Below are 18,814 nucleotides of genomic sequence, written 5' to 3' on the forward strand. Positions count from 1 at the left end.
TCCCTAAAGGGCAAAATTTTGACATTATCCGAGCTGCAGACAGTACTGCTTGCTCTTAGCTCTTACCTTGCCAGAGCACACAGCTCAGAGACATCATGCCCACTAGAAAGGCTGCCATAGCACTGTCCCCACAACAGTCAGCTGGCCCTCTCACCAGAAGGGAATGGTCAAGAGAAGCACCATCACTCACACAGAAACCAGTTCTGGAAATTTTAATTCGTTAATCCATTTCCAAATATACACAAGATGAAAGACAGTGAGAAAACGCATTTGAAATACTCCTCCACTACTAAAAGTTGTAATATGAAAACATAAAATTGAGAAGTTCTGAATGGTGCACCTTTGTTTGTGTTTTTCTGTCTACACTCTTCCATGCACAGGTATCCTCCTAGGAGGCAATGCTGGTAGGATGTAGTTACCAACAGACCACAGTACTGCACATGCTGAGGCAGCCATCTATTCATGTACGCAACACTTACTGGTCTGGATAATGTCTATCGGGAATTAGAGACCTCATCTGGGAAAAGGTTCAGTTATTTTGTTTGATGGGCGGAAGCAGTTACCTAATTTAATCTTTGGTACATGTAATGTGTGCAAGGAGAGATTAGAGCATCTGACAGGCACATCTCTCCATTGTCTTCAAAAGCAATACAAATATATGTTTTTCAGTAGGTACAGTAACATCAAACCATCCACTGAAGAAGTATAATGTCTGAGTGCAAGAGAAGGGAGGTAAAGGTGCTAGGCCCTTCTTGGTGCAATAAGTGTATTTTTAATGGACTGGAACCTTCAACCTTAGTATTATTAAAACATGTTTTGTATTAAAGTTCTTTTTATCAAGGTCATGTCCCTTGCATTATTTAGTTTTGCAGTTACACTGTAATGAGGCCTCCCTAGGCTTGTATTTCTTTTTAAACTCTTTTTTGTGGCATTTTCACCCAGCAAACACAATTATCACAGCATATCTCAATAAAAAGACACAAAATGAAGACTAACAGACCACTCTGTCCGCATTTTGTCCACATTTTCACAGAATAAGGCAGCATCTTTACCAGCATGCAACGCTTACACTGCAGTCCGGGAGTGTTCCCACTCTCAGATTCAGGGTAATGATTTCAGAAGTGTTTTCAACACTGCTTCACTTGAAGGTGAAGTGTGAGAAGCGGCCGTGCCTTCATGGCCCCCAGCCTAAACCAGGGATGCTGAACACCCAGGGTCATTCCACTGCAGGCACAGTAGAGCTATGTTCCTGCACTACATCCTTCAGCACTGCCCTTTCCTTTGTCATTAGTATGCACCCTAACTGACTACTGCACAGCGCTATCCAAATCTTACAACACGCCAGCTGTAAATAGTAAGGCTAAATTAGTGTTACTAGAGTCCTTAATCTTTTTGTGGTCTTATTAATGGCATTATATAGGTGTTTCTACTTATATGCACTGCAGCACATTAATAAAATATACAACAATGTAAATACTGACCAGATGAAAAAGGACAACGTAACTTGCTTAACAAACATAATTGCTGAGATCCTTAAATATTAGTTTTATATAAGTTTTCTCATATATATATATAAATGCACACGAAAGTATATATATGGAAAAGAATTTTAATATAAAACCTGATTATATTTTCATGTGCATGAATATAAAACCAATGTATTCTGCTGTAATTTTCATCTTTGAAACATCTAAGCATGTGGCACAAGGTAAGTAATTGCCTGGAAAACATTCAAAACTGTTTCTTTGTTAGTAAGTATATGAAAAAAGTCTGTACTGTCAATGGAATGAACCCCATAGAATTCGGATGGGATCTGGATCAAGCTAAACATCCAAAATTGGTAATTTAGCAAAAAGTATTTATCTAACAACATTTTTTGTTAACCTCAGATTTTAGATCTTTTCATTCCACATGATTTCAAACAGTTGTTCTATAAGCCTAGGCACACAAAACACTTAAAAGAAATTCAGCCTTTGCTCTCCAAGAACACTATATGCATTAGTACATTAAACCATTTCCTCAGTTGAAAGATACGACCTATGGATCAAATCATGGCTAATTTAAAGCTGAGAATTTGATTAAGGGTGACAGTTCAATACACTTTTCTTCTCTGTTCCACTGATTTAAAGAATAATTCCAGCAAGAGAAAACACATGGGGCCAAAACTCATCTAAGGTCAAGTTACATCAAGAGTGAATTTGGCTCAATTTAATGAATCATGCTGACAAATGAAAAACAGCAGTCCAATTACAATGAAAGAGCAATGCTGCTTCAATTATTAAAGAGACTACAGGTATAAAAATCAAAAGACAATGACAAGATTAAATGGACATTAAAAAAAAAAATAACAGAGAAGACAAAGAACAGGTCAGTAAAAACATGTCACCTATATCTACGATTATTTAGAAAATACCAATATATTTCCATGTGCTTGTGTGGGCTGACATGTCAGATTTTTCCAATTTAAAATAAAAAGAGTCTGGATGGTTTATTAAAACAGACGAATGAGAGCTACTCAGTACATTCATCACCCAGTCTGAAAGACTAATGCCCAGGAGACCAGGAGCTAGATGGGCACAAAACTCCTCGCCAAGAACATTCTCAACCTTTCAGAAGCATCAATCTGCTCTGCTTCTAGCTCAAAACACTGAGCCTTCACCTCATTTTGACCAGAAACAATTCGGGAAATAAAACAACAGTCTGAAACATCCTAAGGCATCTGATGCCTGGTGTGAATACTGGACCATTTCTACACAGTTCTTCTAACTCTGTTGACTTCAGTTTTGTCTTCCAAGCCAACCTAATTCAATACTAACAAGTTGGGAAAGTAAAAAACATCCATGATGCTAGAGAACCAATGCAGGAAGATTTCAGTTCACGCTAAAGGATGAAATTGGAGGTAAAATCTTAGAACTGTTCTGACAATTCCTAGCAGCTTTGTACCTCTCCTTAAAAATTGCTCATTTTGCCCGCATGTGCCTTTAGAGTTGTATAGTGGCTGAAAAGTTGACAAATAAAGGGTAAGTAAGGATACATCCATGGTAGGTGTGTTATGAAGCTTTTATTATTATTATTATTATTGTTTTTATCAGAACTGAATGGTTTTATTGCAGTTAGCAATTTAATTGATAGAAATTCTTTAAAACTGTTCCTAATGCCCCAAGGCAATTAAAATTAAATTAAAATTTAAAATATAAAACATTATACAAAACAGGACAAACAGAACAAGCACCTAACACACTGGCAGAGCAGCTGGAATGAAACCATGCATAGTTTGAACAGTTACATTAAAAAAAGAGAACTCCTGGGTTCTGCACGCTCTCCTTATTTTCCACCCCTTATGCAATTCTGAGAATGTGTTTACATAGAACTTTACATATCTTTATGACCATTAATTAGTTGCATAACACAGCACTGTTGGAACATTCGCTAAAGCTTCGTCAGATGAAGAGAAGGCAGATCATTTTATAGCCATCACACAAAAACAAGCTGGGGAAAGCTTTGATGCCTGCCTGGAATAACACAAAACCATTTGTAAATAAAATCCTATTAGAAACATCAGATCCTGGGGATTATCCATAATTGCTTAGCAGACTTACTGAAATACAAGCTAGTACCAAGTTAAATCAAAATTCTATCTTAAAGTGTCACTTATACTCAGATTTAAGGGCAGGAAATAACACAAAACCTGTCAGGAGAGCAAAAAATGTCTTTTTTCAATGTTGTTAACATTCTTTGGCAAAGGACACATTAGACTTTTTCTGCACTAAGTGTCTCTTCCTTCATTCTCTCCTTACCAAATGCTCTCCCTTAAATAAGTTGAAACACAGGGACAAAGTTAGGAACGTATTCAAAGCACTACGCCTCTTTCCATTCCAACATCCAAGCTATTCTTTGATCTGTGACCATTCACCTCTCTGTATTTTACTGTACTGATTTCTGTGGAACTGTTCCAAATATTTTTAAATACTTAAGGTAGAAAATAACTTGTGTGAAACTGAAGCATTAATTCTTCTCTTCCTTTTTGAAACACAGGCATGTTTTTCCATTGCATTGATCATACACAGGAATTACATTCTTTCCATGCGGTTGCAAATTGATAAGCCAACACCCCCAGACTCCAGTTTTATGCTTGAGATTTTCTCAACTTTCTAATTAGTCCATATTATATTTTTTTTTTTTTTGAAGTTATATTCCCCATATATGAAATACATACAAATTTGTTACACCAAGGAATTTCTTTGTCAAAATCAATACTCAATATCTTTGACTCCCTTGTCTAGCTTATGAGTGATTTCTCAAATTTCCAATAAGGACCAAGTAGCTCAGTTGACATCAGCCAAACCATGAGTACTGGCCAAAAAAATCAGTAACTGCATAAAGCATGCAGTACAGCACGTCACTTAAGAATATATTTTTTTAACATGCAAACATGTTCATGCACGTCAAGATGAAAAAGGCCTTGAGAAAATAACCATCACCAGTGAAGGCACTTCCCATGTCCTTCACATTTGCTCAGTGTAAATGTGTAACAATACATCCACTTTTTCTGCATTAAAAAAGCAAAATTAAAAAAAAAAAAACAGCTTGGCAAACAGCTTGGAAGTCTGGTGGCTTCTACCACCATAAGGTTAGATTTTTACAGTTTGTGTAAAAACTTTTTCATCGGAAAAGTTCTGCTGTTGTTATCACTCAATCCCCCAGGTAGTTCAATGAATGCAGCAAAAAAAATTCTCAATTACTTAATGTAAACAAAGGTATAAGAAGTAGATTCATAGACTGAGGCTTAAGTAGAGATAGATCAGGTGTCAAACAGTGTGGAAGACTGAAAGGAAGCCTTGACTTTCTGAAAACAGAACACTGGATGCAAAGTCTCTTACTGGGAACTTTTGTACAGCATGAATACTTGCAGTTAAAGCCAAGACTTCATTTAACTCTATTTTGAAGATTATCTGAAGTCAGTTTGAGTGTGGCCACTAATTCTGATCTCACAATATTATACAGAAAATGCATGAACTGCCTTCCTGCAATTTACTTGTTTCCAGCCAAATACTGGCATTATACTTTTTCTGAAAGAATGTCTCATTCTATAGTAGAAGCTCAATTTCTCAGGTACTGATACAAACCAATCATTACAGATACCAACATACCACTCCAGGGACTGAATCTTAATCTTCCAGAGGACAGCCCTGTCAGTCTTATTTTGGTGCCTGGAAAAATTGTAGGGACTATTCTAGGAATTCCTGAAAAACACCTGAAAGACTATCTGGCCATTGGTCACAGGGAACACAGGATCACAAGGTGAATGCTTAACAAACTCAGTGTCTTTTTATGATAGTTATGCACCTAGATGATGAAGGGAAGGAAGCCAGTTGATGTTTTCTTTTTGTATTTCAGCAAAGCTCTTGATACTGTTTCTCACAGTATCCTTCTAGTCACTCTGTCCATCATACATAGGGTTTGAATTTTGGGTGCTCCTGCATGGAGCCTTTTGGGACCCTTCCAACTCGGAATATTCTATGATTGTACCAAAGATATTTATTTATAATTTACATGAATTTAAGTGCCATTTTTAACCGTGTTGAGTTTCAGTGCTGGATTCTTCAATACTTTCTCAGCAAACAGGTAATATGGAATACATACCTCAAAACTGACAGGTATATTGCGCTTCAAAGCAATTTCAAACACAACACTGATCTCAGACTTGTTTGCATCTTTGTCTTCTTCTGTTTCTTTTCCTGTTTCTCCATTCTGAAAATGAAAAGTACACAACAATAATAAATTCTCTGTCATTTTTGCGTTCTTCCATCACACTGTGAATCAGTGTTGGGTACCCCACCTCAGCGCCCCATTACCAGCCACTCACTGACCTGTGAAGCCAGATATGAAGCAGTTATGCTTCATATCAAACGAACACAAACACGTTATTTTATAAACCAATGATAGAGGGCAAAACAACTTCCATGGGTTTTAGTCTTATAAACGGCATGGCTAATTATCATCTGAATACAAGCTTTGAACACAAGTATTAAAGACCCTGTGACCTGCTTAACAGCCTCTCTGTGGGTGCCCTCCTAAGCAAGGACAAAGTCTCCTGTACTTCTCAAGAAAGACTGAAGACAATACTTCTGTCAGAAGGGATAGAGTGAACCCTCCTGTGCTTTGACTGGGTCACCAGGTTACAGGTGTCCCCAGCAGGTCCAGCTGCTTAGCGGCCCCTCTGTCGGCTTCCCTCTGGGAATTAATGACCAGTATGAAAAGGTAGTGACAGAGAACAGCTTGCTCAACACAGAGAGCTATTTATTTATCCATAGGAACATAACAAACAAAGAGGATTAGAGATAAAACAACAAAAGGCACACGCAAACATTATCTTGCATAAAATTTGGCTTTGCTTTGCACTTTAGGTTAAACGCTATTTTTTTCAGACAACCACTGGCACAGGGACCAGATATCATCTTGTGCAACTGCTGCCTTATGGTGTCACTCTCCTAGGCTACATTTTACTTAGTTTACAGAGGTTGATCTTCCAGCTACTTTCACACTGCAGTACCCTGAATGCTTCAAACTGGGATCTCTCAACAGACGTGTAATTTTGGCCAGACTCCTAATTTTTTATTACTGGAGGTAAACATCAAAGAAGTTTGGGATGAACTAGGTGGATTCCTGCAGAGCTCCCATCTTACATAATCAAGCCTGATGTAAATCTTCAGCCACCAGCACAGCTACAAAATCCAGATACTGAAGTTAAAATAACAGTAAAAAGTAACAAGTTCTTCAGAATAACAAGGGAATTTACCAATATTGTATCTATCATTTCTTATCTCTAAATATATACCATATGTAATAAAAAGGAAGACCAGAAATACACCAGCAGTGGTACAATACACAGTCTTTGAAGCATTTTTTGTCTCACTAAATGCTTGCCTCCATAAAAGCAATTTACATCCCTGTCACTGGTCTTCAGCTACATATAAGACAAAACTGATAAAGGTCTGCAGAACCTGCTGAAAAGAAAGGGTACAGTGTAAAGCAGAAACAAGGGGAGTTAGAATGAAATTATGTAGGACTTCTAGCTCATTTCACACAATGAAATGTAAAGTACTACTGAAATCAAGAATGTGCATCATTACAGGACAGGCAAAGCATTGATTCAGTGAAAGACTCAGACTTGCTGAGAATTATCAGCTGAATGGAGTTAAAAGGACAGTATTAAAAACCAAAAATGTATCTTCGGGTAGACAGAATGTCAAACAAATAGTGGAGTAACATTATTTTGTAAACAACTTTAGTGAAAATCTTACACAATATGGTATTCAATTAAGTCTGTGTTTTATAAACTGAAAATCTGAAAGGCAGACAAAAAAAGCCACACAGATGAACAGCTGGTTGGAAAGAAAACAAATTTACACCAAGACATTATTGAAACCATTAGTTCTACAAAAAGATTTAAAATTACTTAAGCATAATCTCTAAATACATAGAGGGAACAGACTTTTCATAGCTGTTTTTAGATTTAGCAAAGATAAGAAAATACTGATTAGACAAAAAAGCTAGGTGAATTTAGCCACATTCAGCTTCGCACCAAATTTATTTTATATCTGAAAGGGGGAACAGTAGTCACTGGCATAGTTAATATAAAATAATACCGAGCCATACAGAATTAATACTGAAAATCACTGAGTATCCCCTCCACCCTTAAAATTTCAGCCCTTGCATATCCTTTCACCAAGAACAGTGGAGTGACTAGCTGGAACTTCCTCCCCTTTGGGAAGATAAAATATACTCAGGAGTGTCCCAAGTACTTTGAATTTAAATTTGATCTTCATTCCAGAGCTGACACTTTAATTGTAAGGCCTTTCTTAGCCACAAATCTATGAGATAGTAAGGTGCTTTGGCAGACACACAATAGCTCTTTTATGTAAGCAGTTTCAGATTCACCTACGCTCCTGCTCTGCTTGCTGATCATTTCTTGCTTCTACTCACCTCACGCTTTCCATATATTTGCTCAAGGAAGCACTAAGATGGTAATATTATTTAACAGTTTAATATTGATGGGGGATTTTATCCTTAATGCAGTTAAAAAAGAAGTAAATAAATGTGGGCATCAAGATGAACGAAGACTATACAGAAGCCTCATTAAGCAAACAGGGTTCTGAAGATCAGAGTTAAAGACCTACTTAGCGTGCTATTTTACACAGACCCCACTCCAGCGAGGCTCACCAGTGGGATGCAGGGCCAGCCTGGTCTCAGCAGGCCTATCTCCTCCCTTTCCTGCTCTCATCAGAAGCAATCTGGCACTGGCCAGAGAAGAGAGGAGCTCCACCAGTCAAGCAATCAGAACCAGTCATAACTCACGTACTGCACTGATCCATGTGAGAGGCATGGGGAATCTCACATCTTCCTTGGCTGATCCCAGCATTTCCGTTCTGCTGAAGGAAGCAGAGTTCTACAAAGCTGGTGCAACCCTATGGTGAGGGCACATCCCTCCACTCTGCAATTCACATGACCAGCAGCAGAGAAGAGCCCAATCCTTGGCAATATGAGGCCCTAAATTCCACCTTAACCTGCACTTCTTGGGGTAGATGCACCTAACCTCATATAATTCATCTCTGTGTAGTCCAGAGTCACTTAAGAGACAAAGAGGATCTTTCATCGTTCCTACCTACAACCAGTAGCCTCAGCCTGACTAAGATACACAGGCTTTCCTTGGAACTTCATTCATTTTCCTGCCCACAGACATCTGCTACTGAGATCCTACAGCACCCCAGACGGCCTTCAGCTGCTGCACCAGAATGTCACAGCACTCCCACAGATCTTATCACTACCACGCAACTCCTAACACACCCAACACAAGTTATTCTCTTTTGACAGTCCTCCTTTAATTTTTCTCTTAGTTAGTCGTGGATTTGATTCAATTTCACCACCTTCATGGAGGTGAAGAGGAGCATAAAGTTACTTCCTTAGCTCATGAGTGGGACAGCAATACAGAACGCTGCAAGAATTCAGGAAACTCCATTTGCCATGGTGACATCTCCTAAAAGCCTGCACATCAAAACAGACACTAAATAGATCCAATTAGACATGAAGGTTAAAGATATTATTACTTTTCTTAGGTAAATATCATACACACAAAGGTTATTAAATCTCTGTACATAAACCAGGTATGCATCCAGATTTTTTACATATATTATTTACTTTCTTATACTATGTACTATCCTCTGCATTTCAGATAAGAAAAAAAGATTGTCTCCTGATGCATTATTTTTCACCTATCTGACTGAGCAATTTTATTATTCAGTTTTTAAAATAATTTTGGTTTCATTTGTACTTTCAATTTGCAAAGATTACTCTGTGACCAATTTTTCTGCCAACTTATTTTAAAATGACGATTTTCGTTTTGAAGTAGCAATAAACAGCACTTACACACACAGCACCAAGAAAGCTAATAATTCAAAAAGGGAACAAAGAGCTGAAAGACTAAAACCATCAGACAGCTTTGCAGTAGACATCAGTGACCTCAGCCATGTTCCTAGGTACACTGGCAACACGTCACTTAAGACCACATTCATGGCACGACAGTCATTTAATATTAATTCTTCATGAAGACACTGATTACATTGACATTTTCTTGACTTTTGGTATAAACTCTTGGGAGTTCATACTGCGGGACTTTGGGATAAACTCTTACACTGTGGACAGTTTCATCTTCAAATGCCTGCCTATTTTCACTGTTGAAGTCACGTTCTATGTTAGGTGTGCAGTTATAAAGAAAGAAACAACGCTAATGATTTCTTTGCATTTCTTCTCTACCTTTAGGGCTAATATGAAAACAGAACACTTAAAATTAGACACTGAAAAACTAGTAAGTAGATTGTTGAACGTGGTACCAAAACATGAAGGTTAGGAATGGCATGTTTTCTGAAACACAAACCTGAGGTAATTTTTCTGGAATAGGCTCATTCTGGAGAGCTTGTAGGGCCTTCATTGCAGCATTATGTCTAGCAGCTTGGCGAGTCTTTCCTTCACCAAAAAACTCACTGTTGCCAACAGTTAACTGGACATAGAAAATTTTAGGCACTGGGCAGTGATACCTGTAAAGAAGTCATGAACAAGTTAATGTCTTTCTATGTGTTAGAAAGCAGCAGTATAAGTTACAGATTTTAACCATCCACTGTATGCAATATAGAATGGTATCTAGGACTATGACATTGTTTTTGCTCACAGAGTAAGCCCTCTCAAATACATGAAAATTGACCAGCAAGGCAGCTCCTACATGCACACCAGCTCTTCACCCCCCATTTCCACTCCTCTGCAACAAGCTAGGCAGTGTTCCAAGTCAGCAGCCTCGTGCTGCTGTCTTCCTGGCCTAAGCCTTGAGAGAATTAGGCCTAGGAGAACTGAAAGCTCTGTGGAAGTTACTTCTGGGAGGCAACACCAGTCCCAGGGGCAAGTGGCACAGAGAAAGAAGGAACACAAAGACCCTCCCACAGGGACAACAAGCCTGCACAGTTTAGCAGAGAGAAAGTCAGATGGAAGACAGTGAAGGACCTAGACAACATATTTCTGGCCTCTAGTTGAAGCTCAATCATTGAAATTGTCGCAGAGGTTAAAGACTTCTCTTCCAAAAGCATAACAAAGCATAGGGAGAAGCTCTCCTCCAGCACCAAGGTAGCCAAACTTTTTTGCAGGTGCTGAAAGAAAAGCATAAATCAACACCCATTGGTTTCCCTTTTTGCACCAGAAAAAAATTCCAAGCATAATGGCAGAGTTTGTTGTTTTGAATATGTTTGAAAGGCACTGAAAGATAAAGCAAAAAACTGAAAAGTTTTCCTATGAACTAACACAGTTATACCTCAGAGAAAGCAGTACCCTTATTCACATCAACTCCAAACATCTCTATTTTCAGTAACAGAAATAGCTAACACAACTCATGCTCCCTACTCTGACACCTGTCCCTTGCTAGCAGGGAATGAAGAGTCAGCACGCCATTCCTGATTTTGGAAGGTTCTGCCAAAGGAGCGTGACAACAAACTTAAGAGCTTGTCTACATCAGCGAGTTCTACAGAAAAAATGCATTCCCCAAAAACACCACAAAAAAGTAATCTACAACAGATAGTTTTATGTAATTAATGCTAAAATAATAAACTTTTAACAGAAAATTCTGAAAAAAAAAAAATCCTTTAATTATATTTTATGCAGGTAAGGAAATTAGTTTCATATTCGATAGTCTGGTCTGCCTGAGGAACTTTCCTTAGTGTTTCTTCTAACACACCGGAGATTTTTTCCTTGGAAAAACATACAAATATGAGGAATGTTTTCTCCTTTATGACATATAACTTGTACCTACTTTATAATAATATACAAAAGCCCCAAATTCTGAAAGCTTGGACAAAAGCTCGATCCACTGCAACAATACTAGAACCACTCAAAAACGCAGCAAAATACTTCTTCCTCTTAAAAGCTCCTTATTAAACCATTCTTTCCTTTTTTTGTGTGTGATGACCTTTCATATGAAGACTGACTTTTCATTAATACGTGTAACTGATTTGTTTCAATTATAAAGCAAAATACATTTTCTTCTGTTAGCAGCACATTTCAAGTTCAAACAACTGTGAATAAGCAGCCCATTCTTATTGTCCCTGAACTTTGTGTCAAGTTCTAAAAACATGTTTATACGGAAAGAGGAAAACCATAATACTGGCTCCAATAAGCCTCCAGCTATAGGGCCTTGGAGGGCTGAGCTAAGTTGCCTTTATGAATGCAGAAAGTGGGCACTTACTTTGCTTTCCTGTTTACAGTTTAACACGGTTATAGGGAATTATTAAGGCCTAGAAATGCATTTTCTTGTGTAAAATTTTCATAAAATTATAGAATGACTTGACTTGGAAAAGATCCTAGAGGTTATCTGGTCCAGTGCAGTGACAAAAGCAGGGTCGAACTCTGAAGTTATACCATCTTTTTCAGGCACTGTCCAGGGTATTTTGGTATCTTCAAAGATGCGCATTCTAGAACATCTCCAGACAGTCTGCTCCAGTATTTGACCACCCATTCTGGAAGGGTTTTTTTCTCATATATGTAAATGTAATTTCTCCTGCTGCAACACATGTCCACTGCTTCTCAACATTTTGTCGTGCATTGCGAGAAGACTTTGACTTTGTTTTCTTTAAAAATACATCACATTAAATGAAGTCCACAGTAAATTCCCTATCCCTACTCAGCTTCCTCTTCTCCAAACTAAACAAACGTGGCTCTTTTATTTTTACCTCATGAGGAATTCACCACGGATGCACTCCAGAAACTTCCTGGACTGTTCACGCCCTGCAGTGTTTCACCTCCAACAGTTACTGGGATAGTTAAAGTCCTCCATGAGGATCAGGGCCTAGGATAATGAGGCTTCTTCCAGTTCTTGAAAAAGGCCTCATCTATTTCATCCTCATCATGCTATCTGTAGGAGTCACCCATCACAACATTACTTGTACTGGTCTACCCTCTAATCCCCACCCATGAACTATCAGGTGACCCATCACTCATCCCCTGGCAGAAATCCATGTATTCTTACCACTCTATTGCAAAAAGCGCAATACTTTCTCCTTGCCATACCAGCTTGTCCTTCCTAAAGAATCTGAATGCACCAATTATAGCACTCATGATTTGTGAACTAACCCAGCATACGTCTGTGATTCCAGTGAGGTTATAGCTTTGCACCTGCATGAAGTCCTCCCTTTCCTCTCATTCGTTCCCTGTGCTAAGTGTGTTAGTATGCTTGCATTTCAGATGGGAATCCAGCAGTGCTGATTTCAAAGAAAGGATGTAAAAAATCACACTGTCCTTATTTGTGTGCACACACTTGAGATGGGCCTCCACTAGCATTGTTTTGTTTGTTTCAGGATCTCTCTTTTCAACATTGCCTTTGCTTACTAACGTGGTCCATCAATTCTGTACCTGAATGTAGATCAATTCCATTCTCTCTCTCCCCTGAATTCACTAGATTGCTTAGCCTAATGTTTGTCCTACCAAAGGCAAGATCCCCTGGTCTCGTCTCTTCCAAACATTGATTCTCAAAGAGTGCACAACAATTGTAAAAATCCAGTCTCTGTTGTCATGTAGTCATGGCTGTTACGCTCCACATGTCACTTGGCAATATCTTTGGTGTCCACAGTGGAGATCAGCAGCAGGTAGTACACTAAGGCAGTCACTCCCCAATTTCCAAGCCCCTGGCAAGCAGCAGATCTTGAACAGAGGTCAGGTTCACACATGAGGAGCTCTGTCTCTTGCAGCAGAATTCTGCCCAGTGATAAAATGCCACATTCTTCTGGTGTTGCTGCAGGGCTCAAGCTCGGCTGGATGCTTGAGAGCTCCAGGAACCTTTTTTGTTGTCGTGGCACTGAACCGGTAGTTGCAGAGCTGACAGTGGAGCAGAAGCCTTCCTCTTGATGCCAAAAGTTGCAGACTTCCAGCCTTCATCATCATATGACTTCCCATCTTCCAGATCAGTAAGCACTGACTCTCCTTGCCCCTCCTTCGAGAATCAGGCTCTTATACCTGCAGGGTCTCAGAGAAGATCAAACCAGTCCCTCATTCATCACTTCTAGTGATGCCAGCACAGCTTGCTGACATCCTCCTGCATTTTCATTACATGGTAATGGCAGCTTCCAGCACTCCTGCAGCTGGAGATCAGGAGAGCTCCGTCTTCCCTCCAGGGTGAGATCTGACTCAAGTCTCCATACATCAGGGACAGCTCCAGCTGGAGCTAGGAACCGTGCAGCATGGCATGCCACTACCACCACTGAGCACACACACGCTGTCTTCAGCAGAGCTTCTGGCCCCCTTCTGTGTGAGGCACTGTACAAGATGCTCCTTCAGCTGGCTGCCTGTGAGAGTGGTGCTTTTATGGGCTTCTCCCTCATATCCAATGAAAGGGTGCCTGGCTTTCTCTAGTCAGGAGCTAGCTGGAAGAAAAGCTCAATGCACATTTTGATTAGATGTGACTGACAGAACTTACTAGGAGCAGCAGCCTCCTCTAGCTATCCTCTCCCTGCAGCAAGAGGCACTCTCAAGTTCCTTACAGAGTTTCCAGCAGTCCTCCCACAAGAAGCACCCTGATAATCCAGAACAAAAAGGTGGAAACTGCTCTGCAAACTGCTGCCTCTGTTGGCTGCAGCATACCAGAGGATACGTAAAGCCAGCAGGTATGTAGATAGCACATCCCACCTTATTACTATACAATTGTCTTTATGCAGAAAAAAAGATCTGGGGAAATTTCACATCTGTATCCATCAGAAGTTCCTGCCTGTTGAGCTATTAAACTTACCTTTCTCTCCATTACAAGCAATGGAGGAAAGTCTACAAACCTAAGTCCATTTTACAGATTCATATCCCACAGTAGGCCCTCACTTTTTCCCTCACCCCCTTCTCACTTTTTCTTTTAAAGGGTGTTTAGGGAGTTATTTATGTGATAATATGGAAAATGATATTCAGCCTGTGGCTCTAGAGCCTCATGCAGCACTCCGGCATCGGTAGAATGATTAGGTTTTACATGGTTTTGATTAAAGTTCTCTTGCTCTGCACGGCCTCAAGCTGAGTTAAGAGCAGTGATAATGTGAACACTGCTGAGGAAGCGCAAAGGAGTACCTGAAATCCTTAGAAGATGGCCTAAATCTGTGAGGATATTGGCTTTTCTACAACATGGAACGTGTGAAATAGAAACAGAGCATCCTCAGCTTTTCAGTGCAAGGATAAAATCTGTATTAACAAAAACCTTTAAAGTAATCATAATATTATGCCTGAAAGCAGAACGCAATGTTTAAACTGAGTTTTAACACAGAATAACTCTGGGTCCTAGAAAGGCATGCCCAGTCAACACCACACAAAGTTGTCTTATCTACCACTGATCATTAACAAACATTCCCAGCACACGCCTGAGTTGAAAAAAGGCCTGAAAACCAATCTTGGACACTCAGAGAATTTGTTGACTATCACACAGTAACATACCAGCTCAGTACTTATGTGACAAGCACTTGAGCACTACAATCCTCAGCCCTCTGCAGGTCTGTTCAGTCATATAACTGGAACAGTCAGGATGTCAAACCAGCAACACACCACACACAGACTCATTAGGTTTTAGATCTACATTTGAATAATATGCATTTCCCTGCATACCTACTACTACACACAGGTCGAGATTGTGCTCTGGAGAAAATTCTTATGTACAAACATTCCCAGGTGATACTGACACAATCCACAGAGCAAAAACTCTCTGTCAGGCACATGCAAATGACAAGACTACAAGAACAGAAGACAACAGAAGGCAATACAGATATGAAATGATATGCTCAATTAGAAGGTGACAAAGGATAATACATTAAAAAGCGATGATACATAACCTATTAAAACAAGTTGATTTTCATCTGTCATTTCTGGACATGAGATCCCTAAGAAGATCCTTCACATACGAGGTCTGGGAAGCAGGTTCTCTTAATTGCCTCTACGTTTCATAGAATAAGAAATCTGCATTTTAGCTAATACCACTGGTATCACTTTGGAATAGTCAATTCGAAAAAGGGTATTTGCTCTATGGTTGTGACCTTGAATGCCAAGTTTCAGCAACGAGCAAATATTTACAACTAGTTATAAACTCCCAAAAATAGGGGTTCATAACAGAAATGCTGACAGACCTTAACTAAGTTGGTGTGAGCGGGCGCCACTATAATTAAATAAATCACCAAGGTCTGTTGACAATTAGAAAACTCATTTTGGTTTGCCACAGAGACAAACAAAAATTCTGTTCATTATAATTTTACTGGAATATGATGTCATAACATGTAAGCATACTGAAACAATCTGCTTCTTTTCTAGCCAAAATATTAATTGCATACTAAGGAGCCCTTGGGGCCTCTTCCTCCTTGGCCATCAAATCCACACACACAAAGACAAATAAAGTATTAGTGCATGCGCTGTGTGTTCATACTGCATTTTTCTGTATTCCTCAATGGCATAAATGTTTCTGATAAATATTGTTACTATACTCTTAGAAGGGGCAAAAAAAAACAAGTGCAAGCTGAAGCATAAGGAAACCAGGAAGTTTATTTAGATTTTGTCTCCAGCTAATAACTTCAGTGAGGTTTTGTCTAAATTCTGATGGTCAAGGTATTCTTCACCTATGTAATAAACAATTACTAAATCCAATTACTCCCCTGTATGGAAATGTTACAGAAATCATTATTATCCTATTTCCATTTCGTATTGAAAGTGAAAAGGAACAAGCACTGGTATGGCCAATATGAAACCTACTAAAATATGACATCCAAACTGGTACAGGAAAGTCATTCTTCAGATGCCAGCTTCATGCTGACAGGATCGTTCTCTGTTCTTGTCCCTTGAGCTCCTTTTCCACTTCGGTTCAAACTGGCAGTTCTGCAGACATGGCTCAACTAGAAAAATGCTCTGAGCTCCGCAAGTGCAGAGACAGAGACACAGGCTGTGCAGTGGAGTAGGAAACAGAATTCGCTGTGAGCAACTTCTTCTCCATAACAGCTGAAATTTCTCTGGGGGAGCAAGTTGCTTAGTGCAGCTGTTCCCTGGCTGTGCCCCATTTTTCTAAGCAGTCCATTAGCCACATGGATTTCTTACAGATGTGAGTACTATGTTTTGAAGAGGGAAACATCCAGCACAGCCACTTTTGTCTTCACATGATCTACCTTCTGGTTCTTTTCCACAGGTCCTTACCAATACCTGGAAACAAAGACTTTTCCAAGTACTCCCTTGAAGAACTACAGCCCACCATCCCTGGATCAGTCTGGCTGTCCTCTCCTGGATCACCTCCACATCCTCCAAAAACAATCTTTAACAAGCAAGACAAAGCATGATGTTACACTTTTAGCTATATACATCCCTTATTAGATTAAAAGACAAATTTCTCATTTCAGAAATGCTCTTCAGCTGATTTATTTAAAGTCTATTTACCATTTGCACTTTTTCTAATGTTGACATCCTCTCAGCCATGCCACACAGCTGAGATAAAAATACTGTAATCTTCCCAGATTACCCTTCATTCAAAAGGTGATTTAAACTGTGATCTGAACCTTTAAAAAATGATAAAACCAATGTAATTCTGGATGATTCAATATATCTTTTCTATATAATACTTGATTCAATATATTTCCTCTATATAATACTTGCTATTATCAGTTTATGAAACCAATTCTGATCCATTTATGGAACCCTCCTAAGGAATTGCATCTTTAATTACCTATGTCTAAATTGTAAAGAATAACCGAGTTGGAAACATATTAGCAGAAAGAGACTCAAAAACACTTTTTACTTTTTTTTTTTTTTTTTTTTTTTTAGAAATAATGAGATCACAGAGCACAGATACTTCCCACTTTAAGAAAGAGAAATCCCAAACCTTCTCTACTTCTAAAATATCCGTATAAGCAAATCCTGAATTAAACAGGAAAGTGCCATGAGTGGCAGGTAGTATGTGGTCCTCTTCATCTACCATGGTCTATCAGAAAACAAGTAAGATACTTGCTTCCAGTACTTCTTTTGGGAGGATGATCTAGAAGCTGGGATGATATTTAGAAATATTCCAATATTTAGTCTGGTTATAATGTTATGTTTTGTTTTGCACTGACACTATCCTTTAATCTACAAATCTCATGTACCTTTTTGTTACGTTTAACTTCTAATGCAAGCATTCCATTCTGTCACAGCCTTTGTTCTGCAAATGAACAACTTGAGGTATTTTAGAATCCTTCTGCTTACTTAAAGGCTCCTCACTGTCCTTACAACCCCTCACAGCCCTTTCCTATACTTGGTCCTGCTCCCAAACTTAAGGGTTAAGATTGGTGGATGACACACCCTATGAAAGACCAACAGAGCTCTGTATAACAGCAGTATTTATAGATCTGTACCAGAAATACCTTGATCAACACATTCTTAAAAATCACATTTGTCTTTCCTCTGGTTCAATCAAATCAGTTGTTCATAGTTTATCTTGCAAATAGGTACTAATATCAGATGACTATCTTGTTTTGAGATTTCCATCTGAATAATTCTCATATGATAAATGAATCTGTACTACAAGTGTCTTGGAGAGCCTGGTTTCATGCCATTTCTAATGCATCAGTTGTTACAATCACATAATTCTTCCTGTGTATTTTGATCTTCCTTTGTAGTGATGACACCTGCATCCCATGACTGCTTTCCTTTCTGTGCACCTTTAACAAAAATAATTCAAAAGATTGCTTCTAAATCTGGAAGAGGAATAGCACTTAAACTTCCTCCAAGCTTGATTTTTAATACTACAGATCACTTTTCTTTTTCTTTGCCACCTTGCATTCCTTATACAAAGTCCCACCTCCTTCATTTTAATGAAAACAGAATTCTTATCTAATGCTATAAAATGCTTCACTGAAACCCACTAAATCAGGTTTAGTTTTCTCTCTTCCTAAAAAATGAACTAACACATACAAAGTTAATGCTTTAGTCAGACATACTCTACCTTTAGTACACGGTAACATGAGATTGAGCTTTAACCTGCTTTACTTCCCTGTCTTTATTTAAGCTTTGTTTTAAAATTTATGCTGACTCTGCAAATATTTAATGAAGTTAATGATTATTCACTTTTTTTTCTTTATATTGGGTCAGAGACTATTCAGTTCTTTCAAACAACATGATCAGCATAACAAAAAAAAAATGACTCACGATTTCACTACCACGCTATGAAATCTCTTCAAACAATTGTATGTTAAAAAGAAAAGGGGAGGGGATTCAGTTTCATGTAATATTATCTACCATAGAATCTTCCCAG

At 38.7% G+C, this 18,814-nt stretch overlaps 1 protein-coding gene across 6 annotated transcripts in view; it reads right to left on the reverse strand.

The window, feature by feature from the left end:
• The window catches only part of STAU2 (staufen double-stranded RNA binding protein 2), a 164,190-nt gene that overhangs the window by 104,310 nt on the left and 41,066 nt on the right, over nucleotides 1-18,814 (reverse strand). For all 6 annotated transcript variants that reach the window (XM_052703832.1, XM_052703831.1, XM_052703836.1 and 3 more), the window contains 2 exons: nucleotides 9,935-10,094; nucleotides 5,644-5,751 (listed from right to left, as the gene is read on the reverse strand). In XM_052703832.1, coding sequence (XP_052559792.1) covers nucleotides 5,644-5,751; nucleotides 9,935-10,094 — 268 coding nt within the window. The remainder of the gene's footprint in view (nucleotides 1-5,643; nucleotides 5,752-9,934; nucleotides 10,095-18,814) is intronic.

This window comes from Tympanuchus pallidicinctus, unplaced genomic scaffold, assembly GCF_026119805.1.
Source record: "Tympanuchus pallidicinctus isolate F22 unplaced genomic scaffold, pur_lepc_1.0 scaffold5, whole genome shotgun sequence".
NCBI classification, from domain to species: domain Eukaryota; kingdom Metazoa; phylum Chordata; class Aves; order Galliformes; family Phasianidae; genus Tympanuchus; species Tympanuchus pallidicinctus.